General features: G+C 31.9%; 2 protein-coding genes across 2 annotated transcripts in view; both read left to right on the top strand.

The window, feature by feature from the left end:
• On the top strand, positions 1 to 3,824 carry LOC105199169 (peripherin-2). Its single transcript, XM_026132918.2, has 5 exons — positions 1 to 299; positions 821 to 1,091; positions 1,864 to 2,133; positions 2,435 to 2,688; positions 3,541 to 3,824. The coding sequence occupies exons 1-5, from the start codon at positions 43 to 45 to the stop codon at positions 3,626 to 3,628; spliced, it is 1,140 nt and encodes a 379-aa protein (XP_025988703.1). The 5' UTR covers positions 1 to 42; the 3' UTR covers positions 3,629 to 3,824.
• Positions 3,825 to 6,402: 2,578 nt separating this feature from the next.
• The window catches only part of LOC105201201 (proline hydroxylase buaE), a 29,124-nt gene continuing 17,969 nt past the window's right edge, over positions 6,403 to 17,557 (top strand). Inside the window, exon 1 of the mRNA XM_011169139.3 lies at positions 6,403 to 7,188. Within this exon, the coding sequence (XP_011167441.1) occupies positions 7,095 to 7,188 (94 nt within the window). The 5' untranslated portion in view covers positions 6,403 to 7,094. The remainder of the gene's footprint in view (positions 7,189 to 17,557) is intronic.

A 17,557-nucleotide genomic window follows, 5' to 3' on the forward strand; every position in this document is an offset into this window, starting at 1 on the left:
TTTTTATAAAATGAAACAGGCGCGGCGTCGTGCAGCCGTTGAATGACGGAAAACGATCGCAGTCTGGTCTGCCGCAAAAGGATAAATTGCACCTGTGGATGGGAGGTAAAGTTCGGTTACGGTGTGGCTTTCACTCTGGCCGTCTTCGAGGCGAAGCGTCTCCTCGTGCTCGCCTTGGAGATATTTGCGGAATGGCAGGTGATCCGTATCGCAGGTGGCTTCCAACCGGTTGCCCTTAGTTTGGCGGACGTAACTCTGGGATTGCCGTGTGCCCTTATCACCGTACGTACTATACGCAGGTAATCCATTAACTTGATGATGGATGAACAAGCGAGTGAGTCAATTGCTCGAAAAAAATGGAAAGAGGGAAATAGAGCGAGAATAGCATTTATTAATATAATATAAAAATTCTGTGATAGTACATCATCATTTTTTAATTTTTTCTTCTCTGATAAACAAGTCGAAATATAAAAAAGATAAGTTATAAAGATTGCAATATCTTTGACTTGTATCGAATACGGAAAGAACGTTTTTATTAAAATACAGATAAGAAAATAATTATGTTGGAATTCATTAAAGTAATTACATTGTACTGAAAAAAGGATTTAACTATTAGCAAATTCCAACGTAATTATTTTCAGTTCTGTATTTCACCAAATCGTTGTATCACTGAAGAAAAATCAGAAAAACAATGTCATATTGTCATAAAAATTTACTATTAATTATTATATTATTAATTATATAACAACACAATTAATTACATTATTTTTTTTTATTCCAATTCTCTCTATGATTTGATTAAATGGATGCATTCTTGCAGGCGCAAATCAAATTTTCATCCAAAGACTACGGAGATGCTGAAGTGTCTTTTTATAATGATAATTGTGTGTACCGTCATGAATACGACTACATTAGCTTTGATAGGATACCACATCAGTGTAAGACAAGAAACTTTAATCAATATCTTCAACGCTTCCATGCATCTGTACGCCACTACTGCGTCGTATAAATACGCAATCGACGAGATCCAATTCGTGTTACAATGTTGCGGTCACTCCTCTTATACCGATTGGTTTCTCTTCGACTGGCAGGTAACCCTTCAATATTGTATCTACCTGTCCGATTGCAGATATCGAAATCATCTTAGAAAATGTTTGCCGAGTGACAATAAATAAACATTACGTTAACAGTATTGTCCCTATAAGCGTTACAATATTTTTAATATATCATTAAAAATTAATATAATGTTAAAATAATATTTCGAGATTATAATATTTTTTAAAGTTATAGGAATATTCTAATAATATTATATGCCCGCTTTATATAATATTCGTAGTATATTATTTCGATATCCGTGGAATATTATGAAAATGTTGTACAAATAGTATTTTTGTTTAAAAATTAATGCAAATTATTATGCATAAAATATTCATAAACTTTATATAATTATTACGTTTAAAAGTTATAATATTACAGATAAATTAAAATATTAAAGTAAATAATATTATTTACTTCTCGTATAATATTATCAAGAGTGTACATACTTTTTATTAATATTAAATAATATTTTATTTTTATAATAAATAATATCTATATAAATAATATTGTAGCGCTTTTAAAAGTATAATCTGTTTGCCACAATTTACCTTTAATATTATCCACTTCTTATTTAATTTATTTTTTAAAATGGAAAAATTTTGTTGATAATTCTATATTTACAATAACTCCGACATTTTGTAATTTATTATCTCTTTCTTATTATATTTCCGATAATAATTTTTTTTTAGATAAAGAGTTTTCCTTTTCGATAAAAAGATAAAAGAGATCAATAAAAATATGTCTCTGTAATTCATTTTCGAGAAGAAAGTAGATTACGCGTCTCGAGAGGAAATGGCGGAACAAGATAGAATTTCAGACGAAGACTACAGAAATCTCGGAGTTCCTTTTAGCTGCTGCAATTTGCGCGCTGTGGCACCTTGTATGCACTTAGAAATGACGGATGACAAAACGATAAACGTTAACGGCTGCGCGGAAGTCATCAGTCCTATTCTTCTCAGAATCGTCATAGTCGCTTACATTATGACCATCACTGTGATTGTTATACAAATGCTATTAGCCTTTTCAATTTTTAGAGTACGTTATCTTGCATAATATGTGCCAGGCGCTCTTAAAATAAAAGTTACATAGCAATGATTATTGTCGATATATTATTGATTCCTCAATAAAATAAATTTATTTTACAATAACTTACAAAAAACTCAATTATTGCGAAATGTAAAACGATAGACATTCTTTTATTATTGGATAAAAGATACTTTCTAACTTGTTTATTTATTTTTCTATAAGGTTCTTATTTTTAGTTTTTGATTAAGAAAAAACTTTTCTCTACGCTCGTAATCAAATAACCTTTCTTTCTGATATTCTATTATCACAGATGGCCTACAGATTTGTTCCCCTGCCAGCGTCCTTTCCGCGGGTAAGATGTTCCGCTGCGCCATTTTCTATTACGAACACATCGTCAAGGACCTACGTGCCACGACTTTTTTCATTCAAGAAGTATGCTTGGCACAGAAGACCGAGCATGCACTATTGTCCGTTAACGACTAAAGACACTTTCATCAAGGAAACCCGGAAAATTAGACCGCCTAAGGCCAGATGCAGATATTCTATTTTGAATCACGGAAATCGGTAAGTGGAAGCTCATTTAACATAAATAGAGAGAGCGAGAGAGAGAGAGAGAGACAGAGTGACTCAATTGCTTTGAATTTTTTGAACTAAATAACTTCTTTTAACGCTCTTTTATATGCATTTGCGTTTTGTAATTATTTTTTAGTATTTCAACGACAATTAAGTCAAATATTAAATTAACTATAATTTAAAAACACAAATTTCTAAAATATTTAGGAAAATCTTTTAGTTTAAAATTTAATAAAAATGCAATGTGTAATAACAAATAAAATATTATAATATATAATAAGATCTCATAGTAAAGATGATTTTTGGTATCAATGGAAACCATATTTTTAATTTTTTGATTGATAAAAACTGCTTTTCTTTTAAAAAATACAAATCGGTATGTATTAACACACTCAAATACAATAATTTGCCACAATGTGTACAAACTTTTAATATCTAACCTTTTAATATTTATTTAAAAAAAAGAACATAGGTTATGAATCTTAATGTAAAATATAAATCGTTATTTACGATTGTAATAATTATAATGATAATACTTATCATTGTAATTTTTTTTATTGTTTAATGTGTTTAACAATTCAAATCTTTGTATGTATACATACAAACATTTGTATATATACATACATTCACAGTTTTAAACAAAATACTGGGAACTGGTTTGCGAATACGTTCTAATATTGTTCAGCCTGTGAAAAGAGTGTCGATTGAATTTGAACCAAATTGTAAATTAAAAGCGACGTGTGTTATTTTGTGTGTCAAAAATGTCGACTATATTCTTAAAAGAAAAGCAGCTAAAACTGCCATTTAAATATGCAAAAGTAACTATGGTGTTTTGCTTAATAGTACATGTGATGTGGCTAAGATTAAACCGAGCGTTCACGAAGAGCATAGAATATCCATGGAATGTCTTCGTAATAAATGTGCGCGTTGAAGCCACTTTGCACTAACGAACCGTAGATCTTCGAAACGATTAAAGCGACGGCTGTCTTTCGGACAAACGCGTATTAACGATTGCAAAACGCTAATTGCTACGATTAGAGGTAAGTTGTGTCACTAGCTAGGCAATGAGTAATGTCGTGGGAGACGAGTAAATTTTCTGGTTTAAAAACATCGAGACATTCGGAATTCAGTGTAGTATAAATCATCGAACGGCAACGAAGACTAGAGATGTCAATTTCGTCGTAAACGTAACTCAAACTTGTTATTTTACTACTTCAGTTTTACATGCGCAACTTTATGTATATTATTTAAGGTATTGCAATATTTTTTAATGACAAATTAAATCAAATGAATTCATTACAAATAATTAAGTGACTTTCATCTTCCTTGTGATATTCAACAATTGTTGATTTTTTGTATCAAATATTTTGACATCTGTAAACTGACGCAGTAATTTCAAGACTGCAGGCGTGATTTTAAAGCCGTTCGCGGTATTTGATACGCGTTAATCCCGCGTGCTCCTTTCCGTGCTTCTTCTGTAGACCAACGACTGTAATAGAACTGGTGACGTTCCATGAGTGAACTCGTGTTCCTCTTATTGCATTTCATCAGCACTTTCGCAGGCTGAAAATACAGTCCTGGATGAACCCGAAAGGTCCCCCGAACGAGGTTTATAGTTCAGGAGATGAGAACACTCGACTAACTTGACGCTTGATTATTCGAGAAATAAATATCAATTTCAATCTATTTAAGATTTAGGTTGCACATACTTTATAATTTTTTTGTGTGAAACTAAACACGCGTATGAAACTAAACACACGATGCGCAATAGATATTATGAAAATAATAACAAAACGTTAGTGTTTTGCAACGGACTTTCAGCGCGTTTTAAAGAAACAAACAGAAGCCGATTATTTGTATGTTGATCTCGCACAGATTGTCTCTTCTTAATTTTTTACTTTACGGTTAATACATTTTAATAAAATGTATAAAATTAAAAATCAATAATTTTATAATTAAATCGATAATAGGTGATTACATTGTTTATACAAATTAACCACAGACTATTATAAATATTATAAAACAAATAACATGTAATACGAGTAATTTAATTACATGTTCATATATATACAGGGTGATTATTAATGACTGTTTCCACGTTTTACCATAGGAGCATGATTTACCGACGGACACGTATTTCTAACATATTATTATATTAGAAATTACAAATGCGTGCTCCTATGGTAAAAAGTACATAAATTACTGTTCCATCTATTTGTACAAATGCGCTTTCTTTAATAATATCTTCTAAAATGTAATTCGCAAAAGCTATTTTTCAAAATTTTTATATTACTAGCATACATTATCTTGTGCCAAGAAAGAAACATTATTTCATTCTATAAAATAAATTAAAGTTTTACTTTTAATTAACATATACATTTTTAATATATATTTGTTAATATGTACAAAAAAATTTGTTTACACACTTCTTAAAATTTGAATATTTACTGTGTGAGGTGTAAATGAACTTTTTCTTTCTAATCCTTTTCTCTCTCGCCTAGAGTTAAAGCCATCCATGCAACAAGCCATTTTATTTAATAAATATATTATTTATATTAGAAATTAAAAATACAAATTATATTTTTGTATATCAACACGCAATGTAACAGATTATATGTATATACTGATCATGATTTATTTCATGATACTGATTCAATACAGCGACGCTATGATCCAAATTATTCCGTTCAACGAACCCGGAACATTTTTTGTGATCAACTTTTTTCTCCCCAGCCTATGCAGTTACCTCTCCTTAATCTTACTTCATGGTCACAAGTAACATTTGCTTGCTAATATTTCAACTTTTTTCTCAGTGTAATATAATTGGTTTATACATTTAGATACGGCAATACCAAAAACCATTAATATTGCGCTTAATTATTTAGAAATAAGATTTAAAAATAAGATAAATTATATGTAAACGTGAGTTAAGATAAAGTTGACTTAATTTTAAATTTACTTATATAAAAGGTAAAATTGCATCGTTTTACCTAACTAATTTTAAGATTATATCACTGTTGAACAAAACAAGAATGTAAAAACAATATATTTTTATTTATAAATCTTTATTTCTTAAAAACCAGAGTTCTTCAAATAATTCAATGTAACAAAAAACGTTCCTCTGCAAAAATAAATCGTAACTTGGAGTTTGAAGCTACAGACAATTACTCAAATTACAGTTACTAATATTAACTCTATACATAGTAATTGTGATTTGATATTTAATTGAATCAAACTTCGTTTTCATACATAATACAACATTTTTTCAATGCAGATAGCGACAAACATTGTCAATCATATTAAAGAACTTTATAAAAATTGTAAAGCCACTTTTTCTATTAAACGCAGTCATTATTATAATCATATTTTTGCGCTTCGACTATACGAGATCGGACGAGATCGTTATCGATAGAAACGATAATCGCTCGTAAATCCAAATCCGCCGATGCAAAAATAATAAAACCCTCATTATCTCGATGTCTCAGAATCAGCTGTGGCACCAGATCCGCTTTAAACAAATAAACGCATGCGTTCGATCGCACAAAAATGATCCACAGATTTTCCGCGCACCGTCATCGACGGCGTTCGCCGCGGGGATTCGGGAGCGCGCGGAAGCGTTCGGGAGCACTCGGCGGCGATCGGGAGTCGTCGGCAGTCGTCGGGAGCGCGCGGAACGCTCGACGATCGGGAGAAAACGGTCGGCGCAGTCGCGCGCTCGGCAGTTCGCGACCAACCGCGCGACGATACGGCGAACACGATTAGGCGGGGGAAACGGCACGGTAGTGGCGCGCCGACCAACGCCGACAGTCATCGCCGAGTGATAGCTATTCCAAACCGCCATCCATCTCGCCATCGTAGCATGTGCCCACTAGTCCGGAGCCACGTACGTCGCTTACCGCATCGCGAGCCGCACAATAAACTCGTCTCCTACGGCTACCGTTAGGGCAGCCATATTCCCCCGCGGCTCTTTCGCTTTTCGCGTATGTGACACGGGAAAACGGAGTCTCTTCGGAGTCATCCTTTTAAATCGCGCCCGCCATTCCGATTCACCGGGGATCGTGCGTGTGCACGGTGGTAGTATGATCTTCTCTTGGATATTCTAGTGAGTCCGTGTGGTGAGCGCCTTATACCGGGTGGCCGAGTCGACCGCGCGCGAAGTGTAAAGTGAGCGACGTATCTTTTTTTTTTTGCTGTCGCTCTCGCTGCGGCGGACGGAAAAAAGAGAAAGAAGGAGAGAGGGAGAGAGAGAGAAAGTCGAGAGCGGTCGGTCTGCGACGACGAGAACATTGGAGCAGAGGGATAGATAGAGAAGGAGACGGGGGAAGGAAGCGAAAGGAGGGAGCGATCCAGTGTAAGAGGAATCTCGACCGATTTCCAAGGAGACTCCGGCTGTCAGGATGAGTTACTGCACCAGCGCGCCCATGGTCACGCACACTTGCGAGACTCTCCTCAGCAAGTGCGAAATCCCGATCATCGACCTCGAACACATGGGTGAGTAGCTTTTTTGGATCTGCACGTCTGCACGTCTGCGTCTGCTGCATCTCGACCGATCGCGTGCGCACGCGCCGCCGCGAGACGCGGCCGTTGACGGCCGTGATTTTGCGGGAAACGGCGAAATTTCGAAATTGTGTTTACGAACGCACGCGTGGCGGCGACGGCGGCGATGGACGTTTCCCGCCAGTCTTCTGCTGTATGAATAAAACGTCGAATCGCGGCAGATGTTTAGATATTGAGCAAAAGTATCGAATATATTTGTCAATTGAAAAATTATTTTTATTTATCTGAATGAACAGACATTACATCGAACATAAATTGAATAGTAAACAAAAAGGACTACAAAATTATAATAAAATTGCAAATTTTTTAATGCACGATTCCCTAACTGAATAAAACAATGTTATATATGTATATAATTAAAAATAACGAAAACTTAAAATTATTAATTTGTAATGTAATTATCATTTATTAAAAATATTTATCTAAATTAAAAATGAATATATATGCTTATATATATAGTTAAAAAATATATATTCGATTTTGTATTCAGGATTTTTTATTCGATAAGTTTATATTAATTTAGAAAAAATATTAAATATTCGAAATATTATTGAATGGCGATAAACATGTTTAGAGGAGTTCACTAGGCGAGATGGAGTCGTCTCTTCAGCGTGCAAGAGAGATTTCGTTGCTGGTGTCGCAAGTCGGTCATAGGTCGGCACGATGACGAAATGTCACGGCGTGACAAAACTACTGACGTACGTACCTTGGAATCGCGTTCGAAATTTCAGCTCGGAAAACGTCTTTCGTTTGTCTTCCCCTCGGACGAACGGTGATTCGAAAATCTATTTGGGAATCGTGTTGTTCCGAGAAGTCACCGAAATTTCCAAAATTCAATCATATACTCGTACATGAGTTTTATAAATTCGAAACTAATAACTTGCGAATATTATTTACTCTCATTAATGTTGATAACGGTAAATTTTTAATTTTATTATTCGTGAGGCAAAATATTGTAAAACACTGCACATTAAAAAAAAGCTGAAATATTTGGAAGCAAATGTTACTTGTGATGACAGAAAAAATATACATTTCTATAAAATATGTATCATTTCGATGAAATATATTTTATTTTTCTTAATTAGTTTATTTGGTAGGAATAAAATTTTATTCTGTCGTATGTAAATAAAGATTTATTTTAATAAAATAAATTTATATCTTACAAATAAATTTTTAAGTATCTTTTTTTCTCATTGTCAGTGAAAGATACGTAAAAATTTATTTGTGGGATATAAATTTTTTTTCTCTGAGATAAATCTTGATTTAAATGCGGCGGAACAAAATTTTATTCCTAGCAAATGAATTCCTAGCAATTAATAAAAAAAAAATATGAGATGTATTTCACAGAAACGTATATTTCGTCATCACAATCACATTTTTTTATAAGCATTAAATGTCGAAGAAAATGTCACAAGTAGTGCTAAAAAGCGACCGAATAGTTCGCACAGATCGATTTTCTACCGTCAAATTCTTCGAATTAAAAACATCTCTGGACTGTTTAAACTCATTTCAGATCCAGAAGTTCGAAATTATAATTTAAATCCCATTTTTTGACATATTAATGATTGCGTTCATCAAAAAAGCAGTTTTGAAACTATAAGATTCTTTAATACGATTGTTGTTTTTTTTTTGGTACTTATCAGATCTGAATGTATGAACCAATCATATTAAAGAATCTTACTTAATTGCCAAACTGCTTTTTATGCTGAACGCAGCCATTAATATGTCAAAAAAGTTTAAGAGGTTTAAACGATTATAACTTTAAACTTTTGTTAATTTAAAGTAAGTTCAAACAGCCCAAATGTAATTTCAATTCGAAGGTGACAGTGCGAATCTCAAGGTCCAACCTTGAGATTCGCGCTGTCCGAACTATTCGATCACCTGACATTTCCAAGAACTACTCGTGACGTTTTCTTCGAAATTTATGGTTTATAAAAAAAATTTATTGTGATGGCGAAATATACGTTTCTGTGAAAAAAATATATTTTATTTTTCTTATTAACTGCTAGAAATTTAATTGCTTCTTCTGCTGAAAACGATGCAGTCATTGTCAAAAGAAAAAAAAAGAGATTCGTGAGAAACTGCTCTTTTATTTCCAACACACACTGCGTTTCCAATGTCCTTTACTATCCAAACTTCGCATAACAAATTGACATTGAGCTTTGTATCCACGATGCTAAAAATTGGGCTGAGATGGTTTCGGAAAGAAAGAAGGAATTAATCAGTCGCATTTGAATATTTTGACTAACTAACTAATGTAATTCGTTGATTCTCTCTCTCTCTCTCTCTCTCTGTCTGACAATGAGATCTAGAACCGATTTCTAGGATCGTGGATAGAAAACCTCAGAAATCCTAATCTTAATTTGTTTTATTTCAAACTGTTCGAAATATTCGAACTAGAGTTTTTATAACAAGAGTGAATAAACCACCGCCATATATAGCCAAAATAACATTAAAACCGATTTGATAATTGATTTTATCATATTAGGTAAATAATGTAGGAAAAAGAAATAAATATCAATTAATAATTATTAATTAATTGAGAAGAGATGTTTATCAATTAATAATCACTTAATATACTGGCAGATATTAATTTAAATATACTATCCATGCAGCACATAATATTTATAAAAGATTTAAAAAATATTAATAGTTATGTAAACATTTTATAAATATATATAAAAATATTTGATAAATATTTTGTCATCTTAGATTGAACAAATCGCAAAGATTTATCATAAATATCAAATAAAAATATTTATAAAATATGTAGTTTATTTTAGTAACATGTTGAATAAGAATTTTATGATTTTTTTTATATAAAATATTAAAAAATATCTATTATAAAATATTTATAAATAATTATCATAAATATTGTCTGCTCTCTGCAATATACATATAACGTTATATACAAAATACAATATTAAACGGCATAGGCTGTTTTGTATTAAATATAACTATTGTTTTTATAATTTATGTTTGAAATTCGCGGTTGCTTAGCTGTTATATGTGACGTATTTATAGGCAATCAATAAAAAATCATTATCGCACTGGTTTAGCTCTTATTACAGAAACTTAAATTTGAACTGAATCCTTCTTTTTCTTACTTTGATCAAATATACGGTATGTTTTTTTATCTGCACTTTAATCACAAGTAACATTCACTTGCTAACATTTCGATTTTTTTTTCTTAGAAACATTCACTAATCAAATTGAAATTAATCTCTACGTGGCAGCAATATTCGTCCAAAGTATCTCCTAATCTTGAGAGTTTGAAATTACTTTATTCTTTTCTCCTTCGCTAATGAGTTTCACGATCGCGGAAAAACATTTCGCACGTGCGAAAAAGTTGCTTTATCTTACTATTGAGAAGATACATATCTTCATTATCGAACCTTGATTCAATTTACTTTCATTTATCACTGCCATTATCTGCCGGGAGACTTTAACAAGTCATTCAATTGCTGGGATATCGCATCGTAGAACATACTTATACTTATAATAATAAAATCTTAATCTTTCCTCTCGGAGCTCTCGACTTTTTAGCTTGAATTATGTCTGCCATTTGGTGTGGCAAAAATCAGTTTTTCCGTAAATAAGAACATCAATATCAGCCGTTGGGTCAGACGTAGGCGATATATACGAGTGCATAAAGCGTAGCAAAAATAAATGGCGTTTATTTATTGCTGTGTCTAAGAGAAGCTCCAGTAAACAAGTTTTCTAGCGCCTTTGAACACTTTACCCACTCCAGACTATGACGTACGTCGTTTGTACAATCTTATAATTATTTTCAAGCTGTTTCAACATTTTTATCAAACTGGAATTCTACAGGAAAAAAAAAAACAATTTTGCTGAAATACGAATCTGAAAATCATTATGTTAAAACATTTACTTAAACAATTGTATCGAATGTTTAACTTGGTTGTTATAATATTAAAACTGTTTGCAGCAACATTATTATGACCTACTATACCCAGAAGAAAGTTATGTTTAAATTGATGAAATCGTTTTTTCAACTTGGTTTTTTTCTTAAGTTGAAGTGAAAATAACTTTGAGAAAAATAAAAATTTATTTAATTTCAAGAAATGACACGTCATTAAAGTCTTTTTAAAGTAAATAAATTATTTGTTTATATTATTTAATTTAAACAAATAGTTTTTTACTTCAAAGAAAATATTGACAAAAATTTGAAAAATAATTTAGTTGTGCTGTTTTTAAAAATATATTTCTTACATTAAAAAAAAAGCGTTGCGCAACCAAATTTGTTTCTTCAATTTTAATAAAAAGAATAATTAAAAAATGTCTTCAAATTAAAGAAGCTTTTCTTCTATCGTGTAGCAAATTTCTTTGATTCAAACAAATAAGTTTGGACTCAAAGAAACTGTCCTCTGAATGTAAATAATTATATTGTTGGCTCAACACAAAATTATTTTTTTATCTACATCTAGTTAAATATTTAGATCTTGCAGTAAAATTGTTCTTTTCGCGTATTTATATTTTATGATTCTGTTTTGAAAAGAAGTAGCTACGATTGGAAGTAGCTACGATTGGAAGTAGCTACGATATCTTAATGGATTGTTAAATATTTCCGGTTATTCAAATGAATTTTAACGGACAAATAATAGTGCTTTGCTTTATCACTCTAGTGCTTTTACATTAGCATGTAGAGATACTAGATGAATAAAGTAAAATATCGTTACCCGTCCATTAAAATTCATTTAATCATCACGATCTTTTTTTATTTTTTTATATTCGTGACCCTTGTCTATTTTTATCTTGTCTATTTCTGTTGTAGACTAATTTTAACTCTGTTTAACTTACTTTTTATCTTTTCCTACTTCTAAAAAGATTCGGAAAAAAAGTAAAAAGTAAGTTAAATCAGGATTAAAAAATTTGTCTACATTGACAAAAAAAGATCACGAAAAGAAAAATCAAAGCAAATCGTTTGTGTTATCACAAGATTCCGGTGTTTTTAAGGCATACTTTCTTCTTTGGGACAAAGTATGCATTAAAAACATCTTTCACCTTTTAGGCGAAAGATAAATTTTAAGCAATGTGACGAACAGTTGTTCTCTCGTGCGGATCACACGGGCGGCGCATGATAGTAAGGTATCAGCGGGAGCAGGACACCCTGTATAAACGTTCGAGGGCGCCAAGGGAGGGGCCCTTCTTTGTGAGAAAGAAGCCTGCCTTTAAAGATATGTAAATTGCATCATGCATGTCTCACTTTTCCATTTACAACATGAGTGATGCCTTTGAAAACACCGCTATTTATACTTATATTATAAATTCCTAATTCTAAACATTTCAATGTTCCATCCTTTACAACTCTGCCATAGACAAGAAACTATACGACTCCTCCCCCCCCTTAAATTTTCATTCTTGTTTACGTTTTAAGCTACCACTTTTATTTGAATTATCTCCATTTTGAAATTCTACAAATAATATTTCTACTTTTTTTCGAAATACGTTCTTTTTTGTTTTCACGATTTACTGACGTCGGCGTTTGTTTGGGCAAAGCACCGGTGTTACCTGGCTGTATGGGCAGCTTTACTGATTACAATTTTTCAGACGACCACTATAAATACAGCTATTTAAATTTCATGTTTACTGACTCTAATTTTTTCCTTCTACCGTCTTTCCTTTATTCCATTTATCGTTTTACTACATTTCTTAGCTTGTTCAATCATCGCTATTGCCTCTTACTGATGTAATTTATTAAAAACTTGATTTAATTAATTGTGATTCTTCCAAACTCACATTTTTGTATGATTGATTAACTTGTGTCTAAGCATTCGTTTATTTCAACATAACTTTCTTAATATTTACATACTATTTGGTACTTTATTTGTTTCATTGGTTGTTCAAGCACTTTTTTGTTGAACATTTGCATTTACATACTCTTTTGCTGTTTATTATGGAAATTGATTGCTCTGTGGCGTATCAGCGCTGCATTCAAATATTGATCGACTCTGATCGTTCATAATCTGGGAAAACAAGATTAATCGATTAATTTGCGTAAATATTGTGCCAAGCTGCTAAAATATCGATGTCGGTTATTTGTGCGACGATAACTGTATAGTTTGAGTAATTATCTTTCAATGGTGCACCGCGAGATTTGAACGTAACGTAACGTTACTTCCTCGCGATTGCATATTCTTTTCTTGTATTTGCATGCTATGTATTGTAATGCGCTTTATGAGAGGCACCTGCAACGCGAAACATTTCTATTAAGCGACGAGAGAGTCCTTGAGCGGAAAAAATCGTTTCCTTTCTTTCCTTGTTGCGACTTGCCGTTAATGGTCAGCGCGGTGAATATACGTAAGTAGCATGTAAAGTCGCGTACACAGTTGAGCAAACATCCGACCAGTTGACGTGAGACCCTGTTCCACGAAGTGAGTATGTTAAATGAGAGAATAGAGCGATCCATTCAGAAATGTTTTTGAAGATATCTAATTATTGTTAATGTTATCGGAATAAATCTCTCGTCTCTACATAATAATCTAGAAATTATCTTCTAAACAATCCGGGGATTCACTAGGGGAACTCCAGAAGTATTCATCGAGTTTTTCGATGCCAATTTTTTTATGATTCTGAGCCAAAGAAAATATTTTTGTTGCGACATTCAACATGCGGCTTTGTTTTCGAGTTATAAATTTTTTTAAATCCAAAGAATTGGACGATCACTCTGTTTTCCACTTCAGTTTTTATTTATACTATAGAGATTTATTGAAAAACACTAAATTTGCTATAATATTTAACTAAAATATCGGCACAGCGAAATACTGATCTGCGAAAAACATCACTGGTTTATATGCATTAATTGTTATTACAAAAAATTGTATATCCCGAAAAAAGCTTCTTCGATTTAAAAGAAATTTATTTGAATTAAAAAAAATGTGTGCATATGCAATGGTTAAAGAAAATTTTCTTTGATTTAATGACATTTTTTGATTGTTCTTTTTATTAGAATTAAAGAAAGTTTGGTTGTGCAACGCATTATTTTATGAAAGAAATATATTTTTGAAATCAGAACAATTAAATTATTTCTTACATTTCTGTCAGTTACTTTCTTTAAATTAAAAAATTATTTGTTTAAATTAAGAAATAATTTGAACAATTAATTTATTTACTTTGAAATAGGCTAATAATGTTATTTCTTGAGATCAAATTTTTATTTTCCTCAGAGGTATTTTCACTTCAACTTAAAAAAATCAAAGAAACGATTTCATCAATTTTTAACATAACTTCTCTGGGAGTATATTACGGTATCAATATTCAAATAGTTTGAAAGAAGTAACAAACATATATTAAAGAAAAAAGAAAAGTTGCCAAACCTCGAATACGAAGCGATTCGTCGGAACGATCGTTCAATTTTTCGGATTTTCAAAAATTTATAACTCGAAAATAAAGCCGCATGTTAATAAACGCTGCTACACGTATATTTTTTTTGTCAAGAATCATCAAAAAAATTGGCATCAAAAAACTCAACGAACACTTTCGGAATTCCCCTTGTCAGCCGACAAAGAACTTCTAAATACCATTCTGTGTGCGACACTAATCAAAGTTCTAAGTCGGTCACCGTGATAGGATATTTAAACCGGATATCTGACCTAAAAGTAACGACCTACTCTCTTTCGCTTAATAAGAGCCAAATTTCGTGACGCTGCGCGCCGCGATTAGCAGTCTACAATTATTAAATTATATAAGGGCAACGCCAACATTCGCACATCTGTTGCAACAACGTCTCTTCGCCATTTGAAGATCATGTGTGCTATCCAACCAGCGCTTGCATGTCATTGATCACATATATAGTATACTCTAACGGTTTTAAGTCATAGATACATCTAGGTATACCAAGCCGGTAATTCCCTTCCCTTATATAAGAAATTATAAATTTCTATGTACCCTGGCGGAAAAAATTCTACGAGATTCTACATAAATTTAAGAAATGCTGCAGAAATCTACAAAAAATGCTAGAATTGGAATATTTTTGTTAATTTTAATTAATAAATACATATATTTCTACATGCAAAAAGAAATATTTTTACGAAAAAAAATAATTTCTACAAAATTCGACTTTTAGTAGAACTTGATACTCATTCATAGAAATTTTTTCCGCTAGGGTAAGCTATTACTTAGAAATGTATAGATGTTGTTCGTTGTAGTTTCACCGACAGATTTATAGAAATCGCAAAAATGACGCACTACAAGAATACAAAAATTTAAAAAAAAGTATTCGAATTTTAGTATTTTTCATGTAGATTTTTTTTTAGCATTTCTTAAATTTGTGTGGAATTTTGTAAAATCTTTTTTGCCAGACGGCACGAAAAATATTTGCACTTTTACTTCGAATTTTGGCTAGCAAGTACTTTCGAATACTTTCGTAGCTCTCGAATAAATTTTGCAGTAACTGTTTGTTCATTTATTCGTGGAAAGGAGAGACGTATTTCTTTCTTTTTATCTTTCAACCACACTCGAAGTCTTCGATTGGCTCATCGTCGTGCGTGCTCTATCGTTTGCAGCTTATTGGCAAAAGTCTTGCTATTGTCGCCGCACGAAGTGGAACACGCGTGTGTATTCGTGTCGTCTTAACGTGCTCGAACTTAACACGCGGTTTAAATAGCATGTAACACGGCGTTGTACAGTCGCGGCCAATGAAACGTCTCGCGCGCCTTTGCGTCTGCATGGCAGAGCTGAATCACGATATAAGTATTTGCTGAATGTAGAAAATGATGGTTCACGTGATGCGTCTCGGTTCGATCTCGTCCTCCGCGCGTCTTCCATATGACCAACTGCTACCTTTCATGTTTTACTGAAAGGCGCGAAATATCACCGGGACGTTAAATCTTTCTCCAGAAATGGAAAGCCTTTGAGTCCTTTTTGAGACAGTGGAATTATGTGAGGTAATAGACTTGCCCTTTTTTGTGTAGAGTTTCTTGCACAATTCATCACCTTTTCTTTTTTTCTCTCCAATGTAAAAAGGAAAAGAGAAAAGATGAACCATGCAAGATAAGTTAAAAAAATACAGGCCTAATATGTTCTTAAGGAGATATTGTCAAGTGGCCTGAATCCTATACATTTTTTTTTTCTTTTGACCAGATGAATGTACCGAAGTAAAATTTTAAGTGACATGTTTCAATTAAACAAATAATTTGAACAAATAATTTTTATTTTAAAACGACTTTAATAATGTGTTATTGTGTTAAAAAAGGTCAAGTTAAAAATAGAAAAAACAATTTCATCAATTTTAACATAACTTTTCTCTGGGTGTTTTGTGTATATGAGGTTGTGTATACTAGTGATTGTGTATACTAGTGAAATTTGTATATATGAGGAGTAAAAAAATATTTTTTTTATTGTAATATTATTGATATAAGTCTATGAATACTTATACCATATAGCGAAAGTATAGTTTATTACTCAGATATACTCGTCGTTTTGCAAGTGATAATTAGACTTCCTTTCATCCAATCGGTGCAGACTTTATCGCAAATTATGCAGAATACTTTCAGTTATCGTATGAGCTAGGATAAAAAACAACATAAAAAAGAATTAAAATTAAACGAAATGAATATTAATAATTAAAAAATCGATTTTTCTGTAAAAAAATTAGTGTAAAAAAAAACCTAATATCCCAGAGAAAGTTTTCATAGATTTGTCTTTAGTTTATACAATAATCAGATGTATAAACAATATTGGTTTAAAATTTCAAGTCGATATGATGCTTAGTTTTTTATTGAGATATTATTGCAAAAAGTTGAAAAATCAAGTTTTTAAAAAAATGCATCTAAAGTTTGAAAACAATTTTCATACTGATTATTTATGCTTACATTTAGAAACCTGGACTATAAAAACAGGTTTACTGTATTTTCTTCAACCTGCTTTATTTTTTTAAGATTACTACCAGAGTCAGAACGTGTATGAGCATGTCTAGATAATAGAATGAAATTGGGTATATCATTTTGTTTTCATGTGCCGCTCGACGTTATTAGAATTAGTCACAAAAATATAAGTACTTTTGAAAAATGCAATAAAAAATGGATTTTTTGATCTTCCAGGCCTTTTAAAAAATTAAAAAGAATGAACTGTAAAATTTAACGTCATAAATGTCGACAGTCGAATTGTTGATTTTTTTACTTATGTATAGGGATAGAAATTGAAACTTTTTTTTCTTTTGTTTCTTATGATTTGTGCACAATTCACGTCTTTTAATTTGACATAATTTGTCAGTGTGCATAATTTACATAATATTTTAACATATTATAAATTGATATTAAGTTTAGCTTACGAAACTTGTTTC

This window comes from Solenopsis invicta, chromosome 1 (genome assembly GCF_016802725.1).
Source record: "Solenopsis invicta isolate M01_SB chromosome 1, UNIL_Sinv_3.0, whole genome shotgun sequence".
NCBI lineage: Eukaryota > Metazoa > Arthropoda > Insecta > Hymenoptera > Formicidae > Solenopsis > Solenopsis invicta.